The 20,088-nt window shown below is 39.1% G+C and overlaps 2 protein-coding genes across 2 annotated transcripts; one reads left to right on the plus strand and one right to left on the minus strand.

Moving 5' to 3' along the window:
• The first annotated feature begins 5,651 nt into the window (after positions 1-5,651).
• LOC112170851 (protein FAR1-RELATED SEQUENCE 5-like) lies at positions 5,652-6,881 on the plus strand. Its single transcript, XM_024308136.1, has one exon. The coding sequence runs from the start codon at positions 5,652-5,654 to the stop codon at positions 6,879-6,881; it is 1,230 nt and encodes a 409-aa protein (XP_024163904.1).
• Positions 6,882-18,162: 11,281 nt separating this feature from the next.
• Positions 18,163-19,323, minus strand: LOC112170852 (putative nuclease HARBI1). Its single transcript, XM_024308137.2, has one exon. It carries the CDS (start codon positions 19,321-19,323, stop codon positions 18,163-18,165), a length of 1,161 nt encoding a protein of 386 aa, XP_024163905.1.
• Positions 19,324-20,088: the final 765 nt, after the last annotated feature.

Below are 20,088 nucleotides of genomic sequence, written 5' to 3' on the forward strand. Positions count from 1 at the left end.
CTACTACTGACAATGCTTTAGTAAATGGATCTGCTAGTTGATCACTTGTCTTGACTCCAGAAATCTCAACTTCACCATCTTTAACTCTCTTTCTGATACTATAAAATTTTAAATCTATATGCTTAGAGTTATTTGACCTCTTACTATTCTTACTGAAGAACACAGCAGCCTCATTATCACAAAACACCTTCAAACTTCCAGTAACGAGATCACTCAACACTTTAGTCTCCAAAATAAATTTCTGATCCACAATCCCTCACACACTCCTTCATATATAGCTATCAACTTTGCCTGCATAGTGGAAGTAGCTATCAATGATTGTTTCATTGTTTTCCAAACTACTGCACCACCTGCTAGCATATAAACATAGCCACAAGTTGACTTCATAGATGTGGGATAATTCCAAGCAAAATCAGAATCAGTAAAGCCAACTAATTCAAGCTTTTTCACACGTTTATACACAAGCATATGGTCCTTGGTCCTTTGCAGGTACCTTAGAACCTTCTTACCAGCTGTCCAATGCTCATGTCCAGGATTTTACTGAAATCTAGATAGCATACCTACTGCAAAAGACAAGTCTGGTCTTGTACAAACTTGTGCATACATCAAACTCCCTACTAGCCTAACATATGGTATTGACTCCATCTCAGTTTTCTCAATATCAGTTTTAGGACATTGATTTTTAGTTAGTTTATCTCCCTTAGACATTGGAACTTCACCATTAGCACAGGTTTCCATTCCAATTCTTTTCAGAATTTTTGAAATATAATTTTGTTGAGATAATCCCAACAATCCTTGCTTCCTATCTCTCTTAATCTCAATTCCTAGTACATATGATGCTTCTCCTAGATCCTTCATGTCAAAATTACTTGACAAGAAAGCTTTAGTATCTTTCAGCAATTTTACATTACTGCTAGCAAGAAGAATATCATCCACATACAGGATAAGAAAGATAAAATTATTTCCAACAACTTTAGGATAAACACACTCATCAACTAGATTTTAAGAAAATCGAAAAGATGAAACAACTGAGTCAAATTTCTTATACCACTGCCTGCTAGCTTGTTTGAGTCCATAAATGGATTTCTTAAGTCTACAGACCATATTTTCTTTCCCTGCCTCAATAAAACCATCAGGTTGTACCATGAAGATTTCTTCCTCTAGCTCCCTATTCAGGAAGGCTGTTTTTACATCCATTTGATGTAATACCATGTCATAATGAGCTACTAGAGCCATTATGATTCTAAATGAATCTTTAGTTGAAACAGGTGAGAAAGTTTCTGTAAAATCTATCGCTTCCTTCTGTGTGAAACGCTTAGCAACTAGTCTAGATTTATGTCTCTCTATGTTTCCACTGGCATCTCTTTTGGTTTTAAAAACCCACTTGCAGCCAATAGGTTTGTGATTTTGTTTTGGCTTAACTAGCTCCCAAACTCCATTCTAATACATAGAATCAAGTTCTGCAATCATAGCTTGAGTCCAAGCATCAGAATCTTTACAGTCAGTTGCTTGTCTAAAACTAGTGGGATCATTGTCATCAGTTAATACAGACTCGACTTCATTTAAATAAACTTCATAAATATCATCCTCGCCTCCAAACCTTGGTTTCCTTATTCTCTGTGATCTTCTAGGTACCACTACTTGATTTTGTTGTGGCTCAGGTTGAAGTTAAGGTTCAGGCTGAGGCTCAAGTTGTGGTCCAGTTTGAGGTTCAGTTGGAATTTCTTGTACTTGCTCCTGCTCTAAGTTTGGTTCAGCCATTTCAGAATCATGGTCACTAGCCTCTAAGACATTATCTATTGCATTTTGATCTTCGACAAGATTTTGGCTTTGAACTAATCCTGAACTTAATGAATTATTTTGAATGCTTGGCATTACTGCTATATTATCCACATGTTCTACAATTTCTTCAAAATTTGAAGACAAGTCCTCAAAATTTGTATTGCAGACACTTTCACCTAAAAATTTAACTTGATGAGTTTCAAAAACTCTGGGTGAATGGTGAGGTGAATAAAGTTTATAGCCTTTAGACTTTTCACAGTAACCAATAAAATGACAAGTTACAAACTTTGGATCAAGATTTCCTAAATTTGGATTATAATCCTTGCTTCAGCTTTACATCCCCAGACATGACAATGGTGTAAACTTGGTTGCCTACCACACCATAATTCAAATGGTGTTTTATCTACAGCTTTGCTTGGGGATATGTTGCAAAGGTAATTTGCAGTTCTTAAGGCTTCTCCCCAAAATATCTTTGGCAATCCTGAAGTACACATCATACTTCTTACCATGTTTAATAGAGTTCTATTTTTCCTCTCAGCTACCCCATTTTGTTGGGGATTATATGGTGTTGTATACTGAGCTTTTATGCCTACACTTTGCAGATATAATGTAAAGGGACCCTTTTGTTGTCCTTGCTCAGTATATTTGCCATAAAACTCTCCCCCCCTATCAGACCTCACAACCTTAATTTTCAAATCCAATTGATGTTCAACCTCAGTTTTGAAAATTTTAAAAGCCTCAAGTGATTGTGATTTTTCTGACAGTAAGTAAATGTAGCTATAACTGGAAAAATCGTCTATAAAAGTAATAAAGTAGATATTTCCACATATTGTCTTATGTCTAAATGGTCCACATATATCTGTATGGATTAATTCCAACAGTTTCTTACTTCTGTTGGCATTTTGCTTTCTTAAGTTTGTCATTTTTCCTTTATAACATTCAATACAATTCTCAAGATCATCGAAGTCTAATTCTGGAAGTTTTTTATTTTTCACAAGTACTTTCAATCTATCTTTTGATATGTGGCCAAGTCTCCTGTGCCACAAATATGCAGATTTTTCATTGTGTAGGGTTCTTTTGACACCAGTAATGGTGTTTATGCTTGATGTGTTACTGTTATTTTCAACAAGTAAAGTTTCTTGTTGACCTAATAAACAATTCAATCTAAAATAATCATTCACAATAACACCAGAACCAAAAATAGAATAATCTTTAAGTAAGAAATCAAGAGAATCCTTGAAAATTTGTATTCCATTTGAACCAATGTAAAAATTACATCCACTCTTAACCAAAAGACTAATTGAAAACAAATTCCTCTGAATTGAGGGAATATAATAAACACTATCTAAAACCAGAAAATTTCCTAATCCCAAATCTAGTCTTAAAGATCCTACTGCCTTGACTGCAATCCTCATTCCATTCCCTACGCAGATGTTAGCTTCATCACTTCTTGGCTTTCTCTTCCTTATGAATCCCTGCAAGGAATTCGTAATATGTAAAGGACTGCCACTATCTAACCAATAAGAATGAGGTTCCATGTTAACAAAATTAACTTCTAATGAAAAAGTTTCTAAATGATCAAATAAATCAATCTTACCCTTTTTCACAAGCCATGCCTTAAATCCTGTACAGTCCTTCTTCATGTGTCCTACTTTCTTACAAAAGTAGCACTTGAACTTAAATGACTTGTTGACTTTAGCTGCTGCAGTATTTCCTGATGGCTTAGCTATAGTTTTCTTAGGCTTGAATTTGTTTTGTTTCTTTGGATTTTCAACTAAATTGACAGAGGTGGAGGGCTGCTTCTCTTTCTTCATCCTGCTCTCCTCATCCACGCAGATTGCAATAAGCTCATTCAAGGTCCAGTTCTCCTTTTGTGCGTTGTAGCTAGTCCTCAGGGTGTTGAAGCTAGGTGGCAAGGAATCTAAGGCATTGTGAACTAGTTGGTCATCCTTAACCCCCATATCAAGATCCCTGAGCCTAGCATTCAACTCAGTAAGCTTCAAAATGTGCTGCCTAACTCCTCCACTACCAGTATATTTTAATTCATTCATCTCCTTATTGAGTCTTGCTGCCTCAGCCTTATTGCTTTCCTTGAATTTCTTAGCTATAGCACCCATATAATCAACTGCTAAGGTTGGTTCATCTACACTACCCCTCACAGTATCATACATGGTGGTCCTCATCACATTCTTAGCTCTATAATTAGCTCTATGCCAGTCTCTATAGTATTTCTTCTCATCAGTTGAGCTATTGGTATCTATTCCATAAGGCTCTATATCAGTGAAACATAAGTCCATGTTTTCATGCATCATGAGATAAAACTCTACACCACTCCTCCAAGCCTTAAAGTTGGATCCAGTAAGCATCTGGATATTATTCAAATTCATGTATGTGATTCCTAGGGAGCAAAAAACAAAAGAAAAGTGTAAGTTTTAGTTTTTAACAATTCTCAAAAAACAGGTTTTGTCAAGAAGTGTTCTGCATACATGTGTTAATTCTAAAGCAGTTCAGGTAAACACACAAGCAGAAAACAAACCATCTAACAAAACAAAACAGTACCAGAAGCAATTAATGCAATTTTTAGCCCCAATTCTGCAGGCAATATCAAGCATCACTTTTATAGCAGAAACATGATATTCTGTAGGTTCCTCAATCATTATGCCACAAACAGTGAATTCATATTATTCTAAAGACAATCAACATCTTTATGACAGAAGAAAAATCCCTAGAATCCAAAATTGAACTCAAAATGATGCATAATGTTGTTCCACTTTTAAACCATATAGCTCAAAACTTCTTTGGAAGACAATATACATATACAGTTTAAAAAACGAAAACACAAGTTTCTGATCTTTTCTTCATCCTAATGAATTTTGAATAATAAGCAGATAATCACTTTGTGCAACATATCCACTTAACCATTTAAATTCACAAACCATGAAAAATTTCCTTTCAATCTGCAACTTTTAGTATAACAAGTATGTACAGGGAGATCGACTTAATCACATGTCATATTATATCATCGCATATGACAAATTATAGAAATTTCACAACATATAAACAATCATATCAAAACATCAAGATATTCAAGTTCATGTTCATTCCGGAAACCATCGCATCACAAAAACAAATTCTGAAAATTAAGTTTCATCCGGTCACCATCTACTCTAGCTTAGGTGCACGCCGAGAATGCCTCTATTGTTCTTGCATATTACGATGATAAAAAAAATCCAAAATTTAAAAAACCCAAAATTTCCAGAAATTCTAACCTTGTTCTTCTTAATTTGCTGCAAAACTTTATCGCGGTAGCATGTGTTTTTATCCAAAACAGCAATCGATTAATTCAGCTTCTTAATCCGCAGAATTGGTGTGTTGAATTCCATAGAGGACATGAACGTCCCCTGCGCTTTCAATCCCGGATAGAACCCTAAATCCCCAAATCAAATATGACCGTTAGGATACAACGGTCATCTGCAGGGGTTCTGAATAATTGGATCCGGGTCAGGTTTCTGCGGGTTTGGACCGAAATTTTTTTCTAAACACTGGCCCACTCGTGGCCCTTTTCTTTAGCAAGGTTTAAAACAGAATTTTTGTAAGACTTCGGTGCGTTAATGCACCCATGTGTGATCTACGTGGCAAACAATTACTGGTACGCTTGGATAGTAGGCCCTGCAGGTGCAACTGGTTACCTGAAGATCCGGTCATCTGACCGTCTGGAGCATTTGAAATTAGAGACCAAGGTGACCGTTTTGCCCATCTCTCTCTGTTCTATCTCTTCCCCATCTCTCTCTGTTCTTTCTCTTCCCCATCTCTCTTTGGCTCGACTTCTCTGTCTCCCCTCATTTATCTGAGACTGAAGCATCAAATCGATGGACAACACAACAAAGGCTTGCAACAAGGAAGGGACTCGAGCTGATGAAACACAAACTGATGATGAAGTGTTCAACGATGTCCCAGACTACAGAAGATTGAAGGTTGAAGACGTGAAGGCTATGACGTTTAAGACAGTAGAGGACGCAGAGAGGTTCTATTCTGCATATTCCTTGGCACTTGGCTTTAGATTTAGGAAGGATACCAAAGGAGAGGCTAAAGGTACGATCCGGAGGAGACAATGGCTTTGCAACAAGCAAGGGACTAGAGCTAAAAAGTGGTTCGTACTGGACGGAATGGGTCGCACTCCTCGGAAAATTACAAGGGTAAATTACATGGCTAAGTTCAGGGTCAATTACAACGAGCTTGTAGGAGCTTATGTGGTGAAAGCCTTTGTTCCAGAGCATTCTCACGAGTTAGCAACTGGAAACCAGACTACCTTCATTCGTTCGCATCGAAATGTCAGCAAATCAGACTTGGCCCGTACAAATACAATATCTAAAGTGTCAATCAGACCTTGCCATGCGTATGAGTACATGGTGGAGCAGGCGGGGGGATATAAGACAGTGGGATTTACTGAGAAGGACCTATACAACAAGCTTGACCAACAACGGCGCACCACTTCCTTTGAGAGTGACTCCGAAGGCGCACTTGCCTACATGAACGCTCTGGCAGCACAAGACCCATACTTCTACTACAGGTTCAATGTAGATATAGAAGACTGGTTAGCAAACATGTTTTGGCGAGATGGGCATGAATTTATTGATTTTATGTGTTACGGGGATGTGCTGATCTTTGATAGCACATACAAAACCAATGTTTACAAAAAGCCATTGGTTTTGTTTATTGGGTCAAACAATCATCGGGGAAGTATTTTGTTTGGTGCTGCTCTTCTTGTCGATGAAACGGTGGAGACATACACTTGGCTGTTGTGTTCGTTTTTGGATGCAATGAATGGGAAGATGCTAATAGCTGTACTCACAGATGGAGATGAGGCCATGCGTAGTGCAATTGAAGACGTGATGCCACAAGCAAAGCACCGTCTTTGTGCTTGGCACCGTTACAGAAATGCCAACACTAATTTGAAGTGCAACGAAAAGTTGAAAGCTTTTAACAGGTGCATGAGAAAATTCCAAACTGTGGAGCAGTTTGAAGTAATGTGGCATGACATGGTGGAGAAATTCGATCTCCACAACAGTTTCTGGATCAACATGATGTATGAGAAATGAGACAAGTGGGCTCAAGCATTTTTCAGGAACCATTTTATGGCTGGCATGAGAAGCACGCAGAGGTGTGAGGGCATGAATAGGTTCATCAAAGACTCTATTGGAAGCGGCATGAAACTAGTCGAAGTCGTTCCGAGGATGGACCGAGCACTCATGAGATTAAGAAACAATCAAGTAAGGGATGACTTTAACACTATGAACTCAACCCCTGTTCTCGAAACTCACCTAAAAGACTTGGAGAATCATGCAGCTTCTATATACACATACGAGGTGTTTAAGTGGGTTAGGAAGGAGATCAAGAAGGAGAGCCAAGCCAAACTACAACAGGGACCAGAGTACTTTGAAGATGGGCACCGTGTTTACACAATATCAGCTTACAAGCGGCCTGATTTTGAGCACAAGGTAGTTTACTACCATGGGAAAAACACTGAAAGTGCAACAGACCCGATCATGGTATGTTCTTGTAACATGTTTCAGTATAGGGGAGTCCCATGTCTTCACATGTTCACAGTGATGAAACACGAACACATCAATGAGATTCCAAAGTCACTGCTTGTGAAGAGATGGTCGAAGTCTGCTAGAGATGTGTGTTCAATCAAATATCCGGAACAAGATATTTCCAAAGAAGCCCTGGAAGTTAGTAGGTATGGTGCTATGAGTGTTGATTGCAACCGAATGTGTTTTTATGCTTCCAAGTCGGAAGCAGGGTACAACATGTTGAAGAGAGAGATAAATAGACTGACAACAATAATGGAAGGGTTGTTGAGAGACTGTGAACAGGTTCAAAGTATAGCTACACCGAAGAGTAAAGGTTGTGTTTTAAGAGATCCTATCACCGCTAAGACCAAAGGCAGAGAAGCCAAAAGCGACAAAAAGTATGAGCCATCCAAACGACCGATTACTTTTAGTTATTGCAAAGGTCCTGGCCACAATACTCATACATGTGAAGATAGGAAGGAGAAAGAAGCTGAGAAGAGAGGCGGCAAAGAAGGTGAAAAGACAGGCGGCGAAGGAAGCAACACTCCTTGGAATGCAACACCTGCGAAAAGATCCATTCATTGTAGTAGATGCAAAGGTGCTGGGTACACATATCGTACATGTAAAAAGGTGACCTCATTTTGAAGTAGTGAGTAGAGATTGTGATAATGATCTTGTGCCAACCTTAGTGCTAGTTGCAGGACAAGTTCACCTGACATTTGCAGTGATTTTGTAGTAGTGTCAATCTTATATGTTATTGTATGGTCTACTAGTCAAAGTATTCATATCTCACAAATCGTGTAGCCATTTTCAAAAAAAAGGAACAGTTTCCCAGCTACTAGTTGTTATCACTTGGTCTACTTGTTAATCAATACAATTATGGAAATAGATGTAAACCACGTTACCTATCTGTTTTTGGAGCAAATACATATACGCACTTAAACTCAGTGGTCTACTTGTTTATCGTAACTGTATTGAAAAAAAAGGTAAATAATTTAATCTTTTGTGTATATCCTGTGGGGCAACAAACGTACCCAATCCCCCATTGACATGTAGAGTGATGTCGGCCAAAAGTAATGACCCTACCTACTAATTACTGTCGGTGGTCTACTTGGAAACTGATAGTGATCTTAGAAAAAAGGTAAACATCAGAGTTAGGTCTACTTGTAAGCTTAATAGTAAATTGGAAAATAAGTAAACATATATCAATTATGCTTTAGAGGTGGAGTTATCCTATTGTAATAAGGAAATCAATATACATCATCCCTACATCATATGACATTATGTAAGAGATGATGTAATAGCTAACTTGCATTGATTTATAATTCCAATATAGTAGTCCTACTTGTAAAGGGTTTGCCTCTAGGTGTCACAATGAATCTTCATTAACGTTGATCTATATGTCTCTTATAGTTTAGGATTATGGTTTAGGATCATAAAGCACAAGTATCCTCCTACTTGTAATGGGTTTGCCTCTAGAAGTCACATCTAACGATTCATTATGCTATGGTCCATTATTTTGTTCCTGACGGTTTTAGGATCATCAAGCAAAAGGAACCTCCTACTTGTAAAGGGTTTCGCCATACAGATTTAGGGTTTTTGGATCATCAAGCACAAGTAACCTCCTACTTGTAAAGGGTTTGCCCATAGAGATTTAAGGTTTTTGGATCATCAAGTACAAATAACCTCCTACTTGTAAAGGGTTTGCCCATAGAGATTTAGGGTTTTTGGATCATCATGAAGATTCATTATGTTGATCAATTTTATAGTCCATTATGGTTTAGGAATATGGTTTAGGATAATGTTGATCAATTACATAGTCCATTATAGGGTAGGATTTAGGGTTTAGGATCATCAAACACAAATGCATTTTTATGGTTTAGGGTGTAGGGTTTAGGGTTGACACTTGAAGGAAAACCCTAAATTGCCCAAAACCATAAATATCCACAAAGACCCTAGTCAGACCCTAGTCATCAAACCCATAAATATCCAAAACGCAACCCTTCCTGTTCAAGACGGCAAAACCAAGGCGGCAAAGCATATTGAAAATTTGAGGGTGCAAACCAAGGCGGCAAAGCATCGAAATTTGAAACCAAGGCGGAAAAACACCTTAAATCCCATCAAAACACCGATATAAATCACACTCCACCATTCTGCTCTGTTCTCTTCACACAATATAAATTGATTTCCACCCTCCTGCTCTGTTCTCTTCGCACTCCACTCTCTCATATTCTCTTCCATGGCAAAGGTTTCAGCTAACACTAACTCTCTCTGATCAGTGGCTCGATGGGAACGCCCAGAAACATCAAAACTGTTTTTTAGGAAGTCTGGAGGAAGGATAGAAAGCATTCATTTTAGTTTAAGGTCAAAGTAAGCTACTATTATTTCTTTATTTTGTTGACTGCTTTCATTTTGTGTCTCTCATAGCTGAGAATCATGTATATTAATCAACAACAAGAAGATGGTCTACTTGTATTGTTTAGTAGTTGGTATACTCACAATGAAACAAAGTAGTAAAGATTTGGAGGTTCAAATGAAGATGCACACCACCTGTTCGATTAAATGCTCAACTTCAAGATGTGGCTATTGCTTTGATGATTGCTCAACCTATTCGATAAACCTATTCGATAAATGTAATTGTTAAAAATTTCATGGTTGTTTTGACAGGTATTATTTGTCCTTTCACTGTGGTGTGCAAGATGTCTTCACTGGAAGAAACACCCCCCATTGTGAACTGGGATCAGAAGAAGCCTAGTTTCAATATTGCAGGTAGCCTTATGGTCCCCGCAATGGATGAAAAGCATAAGCATATCTCTGATGAATATGAGAAGGAACACAACTCAAAGCCAATACATGCGCACACATGTTCTGCTGTTGAAGAAGGATTTTGCATCCATATCGCCGATGTCACTAAAAGACCATGCGGCACATGCGCACACCTGTACAACGTCGGTCCAGACAACAAAAAGAGATGCAGTTGTATCTTATGCCACTGGGAAGAGGAACAAGATGGGAATGCCAATTCACCTCCCTCAGGTTATTGGTGGTGGCCTAGTGACTCTGAATTCTCTCCAGATATTGATGATTTTCACCAAGCAAGTGTTCTGTGGATGTGACTGTAGTCTCCTTAGATTGTTTTTGTAATCATTTTAATGTTAGAAGCTGAACTTCCATCATTTTGGCATTTCGTTTAAGCAATTCTAGCTGTATTCGCGTTATAATGTATGTAACTTTTGACCATTAACTAGTAACCTCATGATGTAGTTCCCTTTTATTAGGCTTCTCAATGGTGTCTACTTGCTTAATTGTGTTGTAGGGTGAAAATGAGTAACAAAAAAAATTACGTTCAGAAAACATGCAGTTCTATTTGAAGAAATCAGTTTGCCAGAAAAGTCTATTGGTTTATGTATCTCTACTACTTGCCTATTGAATTCTAGATTGAAAATGAGTAATTAGATTGAGAATGAGCAGACCTAATTGTGTAGACCTTTTTGAAGAAATCAGATTTCCAGAAGAGTCTACTGGCTAGAGGAAGAAGGTCTACACATTAGGGAAACAATTTAATGCTCGAAAGGTAAACACGTTCAGAAAACATGTATGTCTGTTAGAAGAAATCAGTTTGCCAGAAAAGTCTATGTATCTCCACTGCACCGCATCGATTTTCACGTTAACATGCTTTCCTTATGATGTAGTTCCCTTTTATTGGGCTCCTCAATGGTGTCTACTTGCCTAATGGTGTTGTGGAGTGAAAATGAGTAACCAAAAAAATTACGTTGTTTTGAGTTTCATATGTAGTTCAAGTACTTGTCCGAGCATCTTTGTCTCCCTAATTGTGTAGACCTTTTCGAAGAAATCAGTTTGCCAGAGGAGTCTACTGGCTTGAGAAAGGAGGTCTACTCATTGGGGAACAATGATATTGCTGGAAAGGTAAACACGTTCAGAAAACATGTAGATCTATTTGAAGAAGTTTGAAAAAGTTTTCCTCATATGTAAGTCTACTGGGCCAAGGATTCATGTGTAGAAAACATGTAGGTCTGTTTGTACAATGCATATGTAGGTCTACTTGTGAGCTTAATGGTAGATTGGAAAATAAGTAAATGACTTCAATGTTGCACAAGTCTTCCACAAAACCATAAAAACCTGCAAGTAAACTACATTGCCCATCGAATTGCAAGTACAGTAGGGTGTTACATTCTTAGCCTACAAGTGAACTAAACTAGATCCCAAAAACCTGCAAGTCTTCCACAAAACCAAAAAAAACCTGCAAGTAAACTACATTGCCTATCGAATTGCAAGTACAGTAGGGGTGTTACATTCTTAGCCTACAAGTGAACTGAACTACATCCCAGAAACCTGCAAGTCTTCCACAAAACCACAAAAACCTGCAAGTAAACTACATTCCAAAATCACAAAATCCTGCAACCTTCCCTCACCTGCTACGACGGACATTTGATGCCACACCCCTCTTGGATTGAGCTCTAGTGCGAGATGGTCGGACGATTGGGTTCTTCACGGTCCCTTTCTTCGGTGCTGCTTTAGTTTCCCTTTGTGCCGTCTTAGGTGTAGAACATATTGGTGGTGGCCGAGTTTTGATGGCTTCCTCGATCCATTTCCAGCACTCATTGAATTTGTTCCTTACCAATTCAATGGTTAAGTCCATGCGAACCTCTTCTGAGTTAAACTGCAGTGTTATTTGAATAAGTAATGTTAAGCTAAGCTATTACCAACATGTCACATGTCATTCAGATTCATACCTCATGCAGAAATGACAAACATACCTGATGCCACCACTCAGATCCATAACACTGCATGTGTTTGATCACATACACCCCACAGTCAGAACCGCCCTCTTGTTTAGGGCATTGAGCCGGCTCGAATACATGGAAGTCAGCAAACTTCTTCACAACATTCTTGACTTTGAACTCCACATGGTGGTAGATAATGTCTAGTGTTTGCAACTGTACAATTAGGAAAAAATAATGATAAGTACAAGGCTTATAGGGTTTTCAACACAAAAAGATTCAAATGCAAGAATATCATTTACAGCGGCTTTGCACAGATTCATTCGTCTCCTGTTACATTGTAAGCTATCCCACACTTCTCCTGTCTGATTATCAAGACGCATAACAAGGAGGTACCAATGATTGATGTCATGCATTGGTATGAAAATCTGTTGAAAATATGAATGTGAGAATGATGTGCGATCGAGAGAAAAACCAACAATTATTGCTAAACACAAAGAAAAACCTTTCCTTTACCTTCTCGCACTCAGGTATGCCATTCTCAGATCTCTTTACACCCAAACCCTTCGAAACTGCCCTTGCCGAATCTCCACACATGTCTCTGTCATTGTAACTTTTCATCTTCTGACAAAAGTATGTTATGAAGTAACAACATCTATTGCTTGGGAATCGTCCTAGAAATAGATAGTCACTAAAAAAATTGATAATATTATCTTCAACCATCCGTTAGGTTTAAGTGACCAAACTGCTTTTCGACTAGTGAAGAAATTTTCACTATCCACAATGGTCTCCTTCTCTTCAGCTGACACATCATAAACAAACCTGAGCACTCCTTTGTCAACCTCCTCCCGATCTCCCTTGACTTTGAAGTTACCAATCTTCTCTATGTTACTCTTGGTCGTGGGGTTGGCATCAACTTTCTTCATACTTTTCAGTGGCTGACTACAGATGTTGAGTCAGATAGGCAAATCAAGGAGGTCTTCTTTTTTGGTTGCAAGTCTTCCCCATGTACCTGTAACACCTACGTGAGATAGAAAGTAGTTGTGTGTTAGTAAACAGAATGGGAAAGTAGATGCATTCATTAACGGTGAATAGAGAAGGGATACATTGAAAAGTAACTTTATTAAAACCCACTCATGTCTTATTACAAGGTGCAACAAATGCACTGCACAAACGGAAACACCACAGCAACTATAAAGAAATGCAGTGAGTGCATTCCTTTATTGATCAACCACAAAGAAACACAACAATTATAAAGGAATGCACTAAATGCATTCCTTTATTATTGATCAACTAACAAGAAACACAACACTTCGTTTCATTCTCCATTCACTACTGCCCACAACTTCATAACTTCATACCTCCTATTGCTCTCCAGCTTTCTTTTTTTGAAACTTTCTTAGGGCTTACTTTTTCTGCTAAGCCATCAGTTTGAATGTTCTGATTGACATTCACATTTTGTGCAGTCAGAGTGTTCAGCATACTCAAGACTTTGTCCATCTTTCCCATCATATCATCTCTCAGATTGCACATATTATTTTCCAACCCATTCACTTTAGCAGCCAAGTCAGACATTTCTTTCTTAATCACCCCATATGCTTTGGCCTGATCTCCACTACCAACACGATCGCCAACCTTTGCCACAAAAACATTTTCATTCAGCAAACCACCTTGCTTGTTCACCCATTTGAGCAGTTTGCCCGTTTCATGGTCCCCCCAAGCCTCAACTGGGTACAAGGACTTGTCCACAATGGTCTTCCCATGTGAAACACAATCAAAATAGAACAGTTGCAGAAACAGGACACAACCGCTACAATAGGACTGAGAGTCTTTTTTGAAACTGACGATGGCCTCCATCAAACATTTGAATGAGTAATCAGCCCAGTTTAAAGAGCTAATCAGGCGAGCGTCCTTCAGGGCCAGCAGCCACTTCTTTGGTATCGTCAGTGAGGCAGATGGGCTAAGGATGGTGCTCATTGTGAAATGCACAAACAGGTGCTTAAACTTGTTGTCAACTTCTTCTGTATCCTTCAGGTAGTTCTGCACATCCCTTAAATTGATCTTCTTATCCTTCCCACACAAGGAGTTTATTATCGCCATCAACTCAGGGTGATCTAAAGTCGACCTCAGACCCAGCATTCTTCAACCCTATTACATTTTCAAAGTCACTTGCATCCATTTCAATCTTCTTTCCGTGCATAGTTATAGTACATGCATTGGGGTCTACGGAGTCCACAAGGACACACAACAAAGAGTGGTGAATTTTCCTTCCTGACATCTTCAACAACACATCAAATCCAATTGTTGAACAGGCTACCTTTTTCTCATCGCTAAAGTCTGTAACCAAAGATCTGAAGCGATCTGGAGAGCAACGGGTATCAATCTGAACTAACTCAAGCAACTCTTCCTCAGAAACTGATGATTGACCGCATCGATCAGTCACTACATTCTGTTCCTTCTCTTCAGCTGGAAGCTCTTTCCATTTTTGAGATATCTCAACTCGAAACTGAAACATAAGCAATTGGTTAAATTAGTAGCAATCCCAGTTAGTATTACATGTAATTGCAAAACGAGCATGTAATTTCATCCAATACTCACATCATGGTTTAGTTTTGGGGGATTGATTTTTTTGTGTTGAATGTTCATGCACTCAATCTAACAATGTCACATAACTTGAGTCATTCAGTCCAAAATTACCAATTAGATGGAAATTTGAATTCTTACAGGTAGTTCAAAAAGCTCATGGAACGACCGGAGGCTTTCTTCTTCATGATGAGCTTCTTTCGATCCTTCACCTCTTTGGCTTCGAGAGGTGAGGCAGACAACTCTAAATCCTCTGCTGCCTTCTCTTTTCGCTACCGCGTATCATTGGAAGGAGGTTTCTCCGCCTCAACCACCGGTTCATCGGAAGAAGGTTTTGGTGCCTCAATTACCGCTTCATCGGAAGTAGGTTTCAATTTAGGTACCTCAACCACCTCTTCAGTGCCGTTAATAGAAGCTTTCTTTGCGAACTCCAAAATTGAAGAATTTTGGTTCGAGACCTCAGAGACCGTCGCCGAAGCCGATACTTTAGAGGCGGCAATTAGAGTACTCTTTCGGCGGCCTCCATCGGAGATCGTTGTGGAGCTGCTCGGTTTAGGGGCCGCCATTCGAGAACTCTTTTTGTCACCTCCGGTGCCTTCTTTGTGTAGACCTTCGGTGGCATGTTTGGTCCGAGTGATTTCGGAGATGGAGAAAGAGAGAGAGGAACGAGAGAAGAATGACGGTTAGGGATGAGGGTTAGGGATTTGAGGGATTTCTTAGGGATTTCGGAGATGGGGGAAGAGAGTGAGAGGAACCAGAGAAGAGGGATTTCTGATTTAGGGTTTAGGAAGAGGATGTGCAGGGATTTCGGATGTGGAGAAAGGGAGAGAGAAACCAGAGATGGAGAACAATCGAGTTGTGAGAGCCTCTTGACGGAGAAGACGATGAAAGGAGTGAGTGGGCTCGACAGTTGAGGCGCTTGGGAAATTCAAATTCTCACAACCGGTGCAACTGGTTGGTACCGGTCACCAAATGGAATCTTTTTTAATGTATAGATGCGTTAACGCACTGAAGGGGATCCCTTGTTAGATAAGACTTTCGAGTCCACGTGTCGATTCATATACAACTCTACAGATTACCGATTAGATTTTTATCTACACAAATCACTTTTTATCTTTATTGAATCTTATTAAATTTTTTGATAGGATATTACATGCCACGTGTCATTTCGTAACTAGTTATATAGATTCATAAAATTTATTTCATAAAATTAAAGATTTCATAAAATCAAATTTATTCAAAAAAATAAATAAATAAAAGGAACTGTCGGCGGGTTGGAAAAACTCAAATTGAGTTTTGGATCAATTATGCAATCATGCAACTTGAAGCTTGAAGTGGGCCAGCTTTGGTGGTTTAAATGGTGGTCTATATTTAGACCAAGAAATGGACTTTAGACCACCATGGAGCATTTTTGTAATCGACCCAATTCATGATTGCAGATGGGTTTTGCTCAACCATGGTCTAAAATATGGACTTTGAACCTTCTATTAGGGCATCTCCAACGGCTGGAGTCATAAGCCATTTTGGCTTTGGCTTTTGTGGGGAGCATCTCCAACGGCTGAGCATGTGGAGCCATTTTCGTGATTGAGCCAAAAGCTGAGTCAAAATGACTCAACTTTGAAGAACGAAAGCCAAAGCTGGGAGGGAAGAGAAACGGTGGGCCCCGGCTGCATGTGCTGCAATTGCAGCTGAAGAAGATGACGCGCCAGAGGGAGAAGACAGAAGGGACTCGGGGAAGACGACAAAATAACTGCACAGCAGTGGCTGACGCGCGAGACACGTGCTGGAGATGCAGCCGACACTTGGGGCCCGGCTGTGCAGAACGGGCGGAAGTCTTCCAACGGTAAGAAATCTAACGGCCCATATTCAACTTCATTAATTCTATTTAAAATGAAAGGCCCAGATTAAATCTTTCTAAACATAAAAAGTTAATATATATATATACTGAATATCCAATCTGACGGTTCAAAAAATTTTATGGATTAAAATCAACGGTTAATAATAAAGTAAATGTGTTTTAAACCCAAAAAAAAATTGAAAAAATAAAAGAAAATTTTCTAAAAAACCAGAAAAATGTTTTTTGCCCATTGGAACAGTAACTTTAACAAATTCTATAAATACCAACCCTCTTCTTCATAATTTTTCACTCCAAAACATCTCCAATCTCCTCCAAACTTCATTCTTTTTCACCATTGTTCTTCATCTAGCTAGCTTTCAATTTTTTTAGAAGATGCCTAACCCAAGACAAGAGTGTTGGAAGGACGCCGAAGATATAGCCTTGTGCATAGCTGTAGTTACCGTTGGTGAAGACGGCTCTAAGGGTACTAGTCAAGAGAAAAAAAAATTGTGGGAGCGTATACATGAAGTATACGAGACTTGCAAGCCTGCCGGAGGAGTGGTTAGATTGGGAGGAGGGTGTGACGGTCGTTGGAAAAAGATTAGACCGGCATGCACTTGATGGCGTCAAGCTCTTAACAAAGCGGCACTTCTTCGAGGAAGTGGTGATAATGCCACCGACGAGGTAATCATCCTTATTCTTGACGTTTAATTTTACCGTTATTTTAGCATATTATGTATATTGACTTTCGTATAAATATATATAGTACATGATTAATATCTTCTTATTTATAGGAATTACAAGCTAAGTCAATATATCACACCTTAGCTAAAGGAGAGGAGTTTACATTTCAACATTGTTGGCCAATATTAAAGGATACAAAAAAGTTTAGCAATCCTCCAGGCATGAATGTCGGTAGCTCAAGTTTTCCTACCTCTATCAACTTAGAGGACGACAGCAGCCCAAGCTCTTCAAATGTGCATGCACGCCACCCAGGTGAAAAAGCTCAGAAGGCTGCTAAGAAAAAATCCAGGCAAGACGAAACAGGTGAACTCTTATTGCAAATGCAAAGGATTGCAGACCAAGGAGAGCGCGATCTCGAATACAAGCTGCGACTTAAGGAGGAGACTAGATTAGCTGAGCAGCACGCGCATGATGCTCGCACAATGATAGTGGATCCGTCAATTTTCACACCAAAAAAAAGGAGTTATTGGGAGAGGAAGCAAGCACAGATTATTGAGAGGGAGGAACAAAGCTCTAGTGCTGGTGCATTTCGTCAACCCTCCTTTTCTCCTGAAGAAAATACACCACATAGTGAAGATGACTCTAACTTGGACCTCTATGTGCCAGTTCAAGAGACTCAATGGATGAGGAGAAATTAGAAATATTTTATTGGTTGTACTTTTTACTTATGTTTTTCAATTATGAAATAAAATTGTTGCTTTATTTTATAGTTAACAAATAAAACAAAAACTTGTTTTTATCTCACTTTTATTCATAACAATAAAACACACTACATTACAAAAGCATAAACACACTAATAATAAAATAAAACCACACAACATTATAAAGCATAAACACACAAACAATCAAACCACACAATGGCCACATTGCCAATTATTGAAAGCGTGAAATTACAATCTCTTCAACTGCGGTTCCGCTTTGCTTGCAGCTTCATGTTCCAGAGGTGATTAACCAAATCTCCTTGAAGGACTCTATGCACAATTGGGCATCTAACCCCCTGGTAACGGGTCATGAACTCCTCAAGTTCAGGACGGTTGCGCTCAACCTCATGATCATCCTCATACCTCTCATATATTTGTGCTTTCCTTGGTCTGGTGGGGATATCATCGAGGTCAATAGACGAATCTTCATCTTCTTCACTCTCATCATCGACAATCATGTTGTGCAAAATAATGCATGTCATCATGATGTATTGGAGATCCTCTCTATCCCATCCACTGGCAGGTCCTCTTACTATTGTAAAACGAGCTTGAAGAATGCCAAAAGCCCTCTCCACGTCTTTTCTGTATGACTCCTGCATCTTTGTAAAATGAGCTTGCTCTGGCATAATTGGATTTCTAATTGCTTTCACAAAAGATCCCCATTTAGGGTAGATCCCATCGACTAGGTAGTAGCATTGTCCATATTCTCTAGCACCTACATGGTACGAAACTCGAGGAGCCTCACCTGTGCATATTTCATTGAATAATGGAGACATTCCAAGTACATTAATATCATTAAGGGAACCTGGAAGTCCGAAATAGGCGTGCCAAATCCAAGCATCGTATGATGCGACCGCCTCCAGAATGATTGTGGGTTTTCCCTTATAACCAGTGAAGTGCCCTTGCCATGAGGTTGGGCAGTTTTTCCACTGCCAATGCATACAATCGAGACTTCCCACCATTCCGGGGAACCCCCTTTTGCCGGCAACATCAAGCAACCGCTGCAAATCTGCCGGAGTTGGTCGACGAAGGTAATGATCGTGGTACACATTCCAGATTGCTCTAGTAAAGTGCGACAAGATCTCCAAAGCTGTAGATTCAGCTACGTCTAGAAACTCATCACACAGGTCGGCCGGAAGCCCGTAAGCAAGCATCCTCATAGCACAAGTCAGCTTTTGTTCGGTAGACAAACCAATTCTACCGGATGCATCATCAGTTTGCACGAAGTACGGATCGTGGTTGACGACATCATGCATCATTTGGTCAAACACATGAGGTCGCATTCTGTACCTTCTGCAAAATACATCGCCCTGGAACCTGCACGGCGAAGTGAAGTATAGAGCTTTCAGTCGTCGATCCATAGCTTCTCGATCTCTTGCGATGTATTGGCGCCCGGGCTGTGAACCACCCCACTGTGATTCTTCCTCTTGGATCCTCAAGATATGAGAGGAAGCTGCCTACATCACTAGGGCTTTTTGACGATTTCTTGTAATGGCATCTTCTTCCTCTTGCATTAGCAATTTCCGGAACCTATTCATTGCAACAAGGAACCAAAAATATAAAATGAAAAGGAAGTTCAGAATTTCTAAGCTTCTGAAATGAGAAGAGATGTGTTTGTGAATTGGTGAGCTATGATGGAGTGAATGACTCCGTATTTATGGAGGGTTGGAAAAGGATATCTGAAGATAGGATACGACACGTGGCAGATAAAAATCAAAAACGTAATCTAACCAGCCTTTCAACGACTGACACGTGGCACTAAAATCGGTAATAAAGTTGAGATAGAAAATCTTATCTTATCACGTGGTAAATAAAATCTCAACCGAGATAGAGATAAGATATCGGATCCGAATAGCATTGACACGTGGCACGAATATATAGATTCCCAAAAATAAAAAAACGAAAGTAATTTTTTTAATCAATTAATGACGATAAATTATATAACATAATTATGTATGATGTATAAATTCATATTGTAGTTAATTAATTCTCTAAAATGATTAATTTAATAAATGACTTTGGCTTTTGACTAAACATGGTTGGAGATGGAAAAATTGAATGAATAGTGATGACACTAGACATAGCCTTAGAGATGCTCTTAGACATGGGGAGTCAATTTTTGTATA

The sequence above is a fragment of the Rosa chinensis genome, chromosome 6 (assembly GCF_002994745.2).
Source record: "Rosa chinensis cultivar Old Blush chromosome 6, RchiOBHm-V2, whole genome shotgun sequence".
In the NCBI taxonomy this organism is placed as follows: Eukaryota; Viridiplantae; Streptophyta; class Magnoliopsida; order Rosales; family Rosaceae; genus Rosa; species Rosa chinensis.

What these genes read in the sequence shown, in the direction of transcription:
- LOC112170851 (XM_024308136.1), top strand. Translation starts at nt 5,652, where the DNA reads ATGGACAACACAACAAAGGCTTGCAACAAGGAAGGGACTCGAGCTGAT.
- LOC112170852 (XM_024308137.2), bottom strand. Translation starts at nt 19,323, where the DNA reads ATGGATCGACGACTGAAAGCTCTATACTTCACTTCGCCGTGCAGGTTC.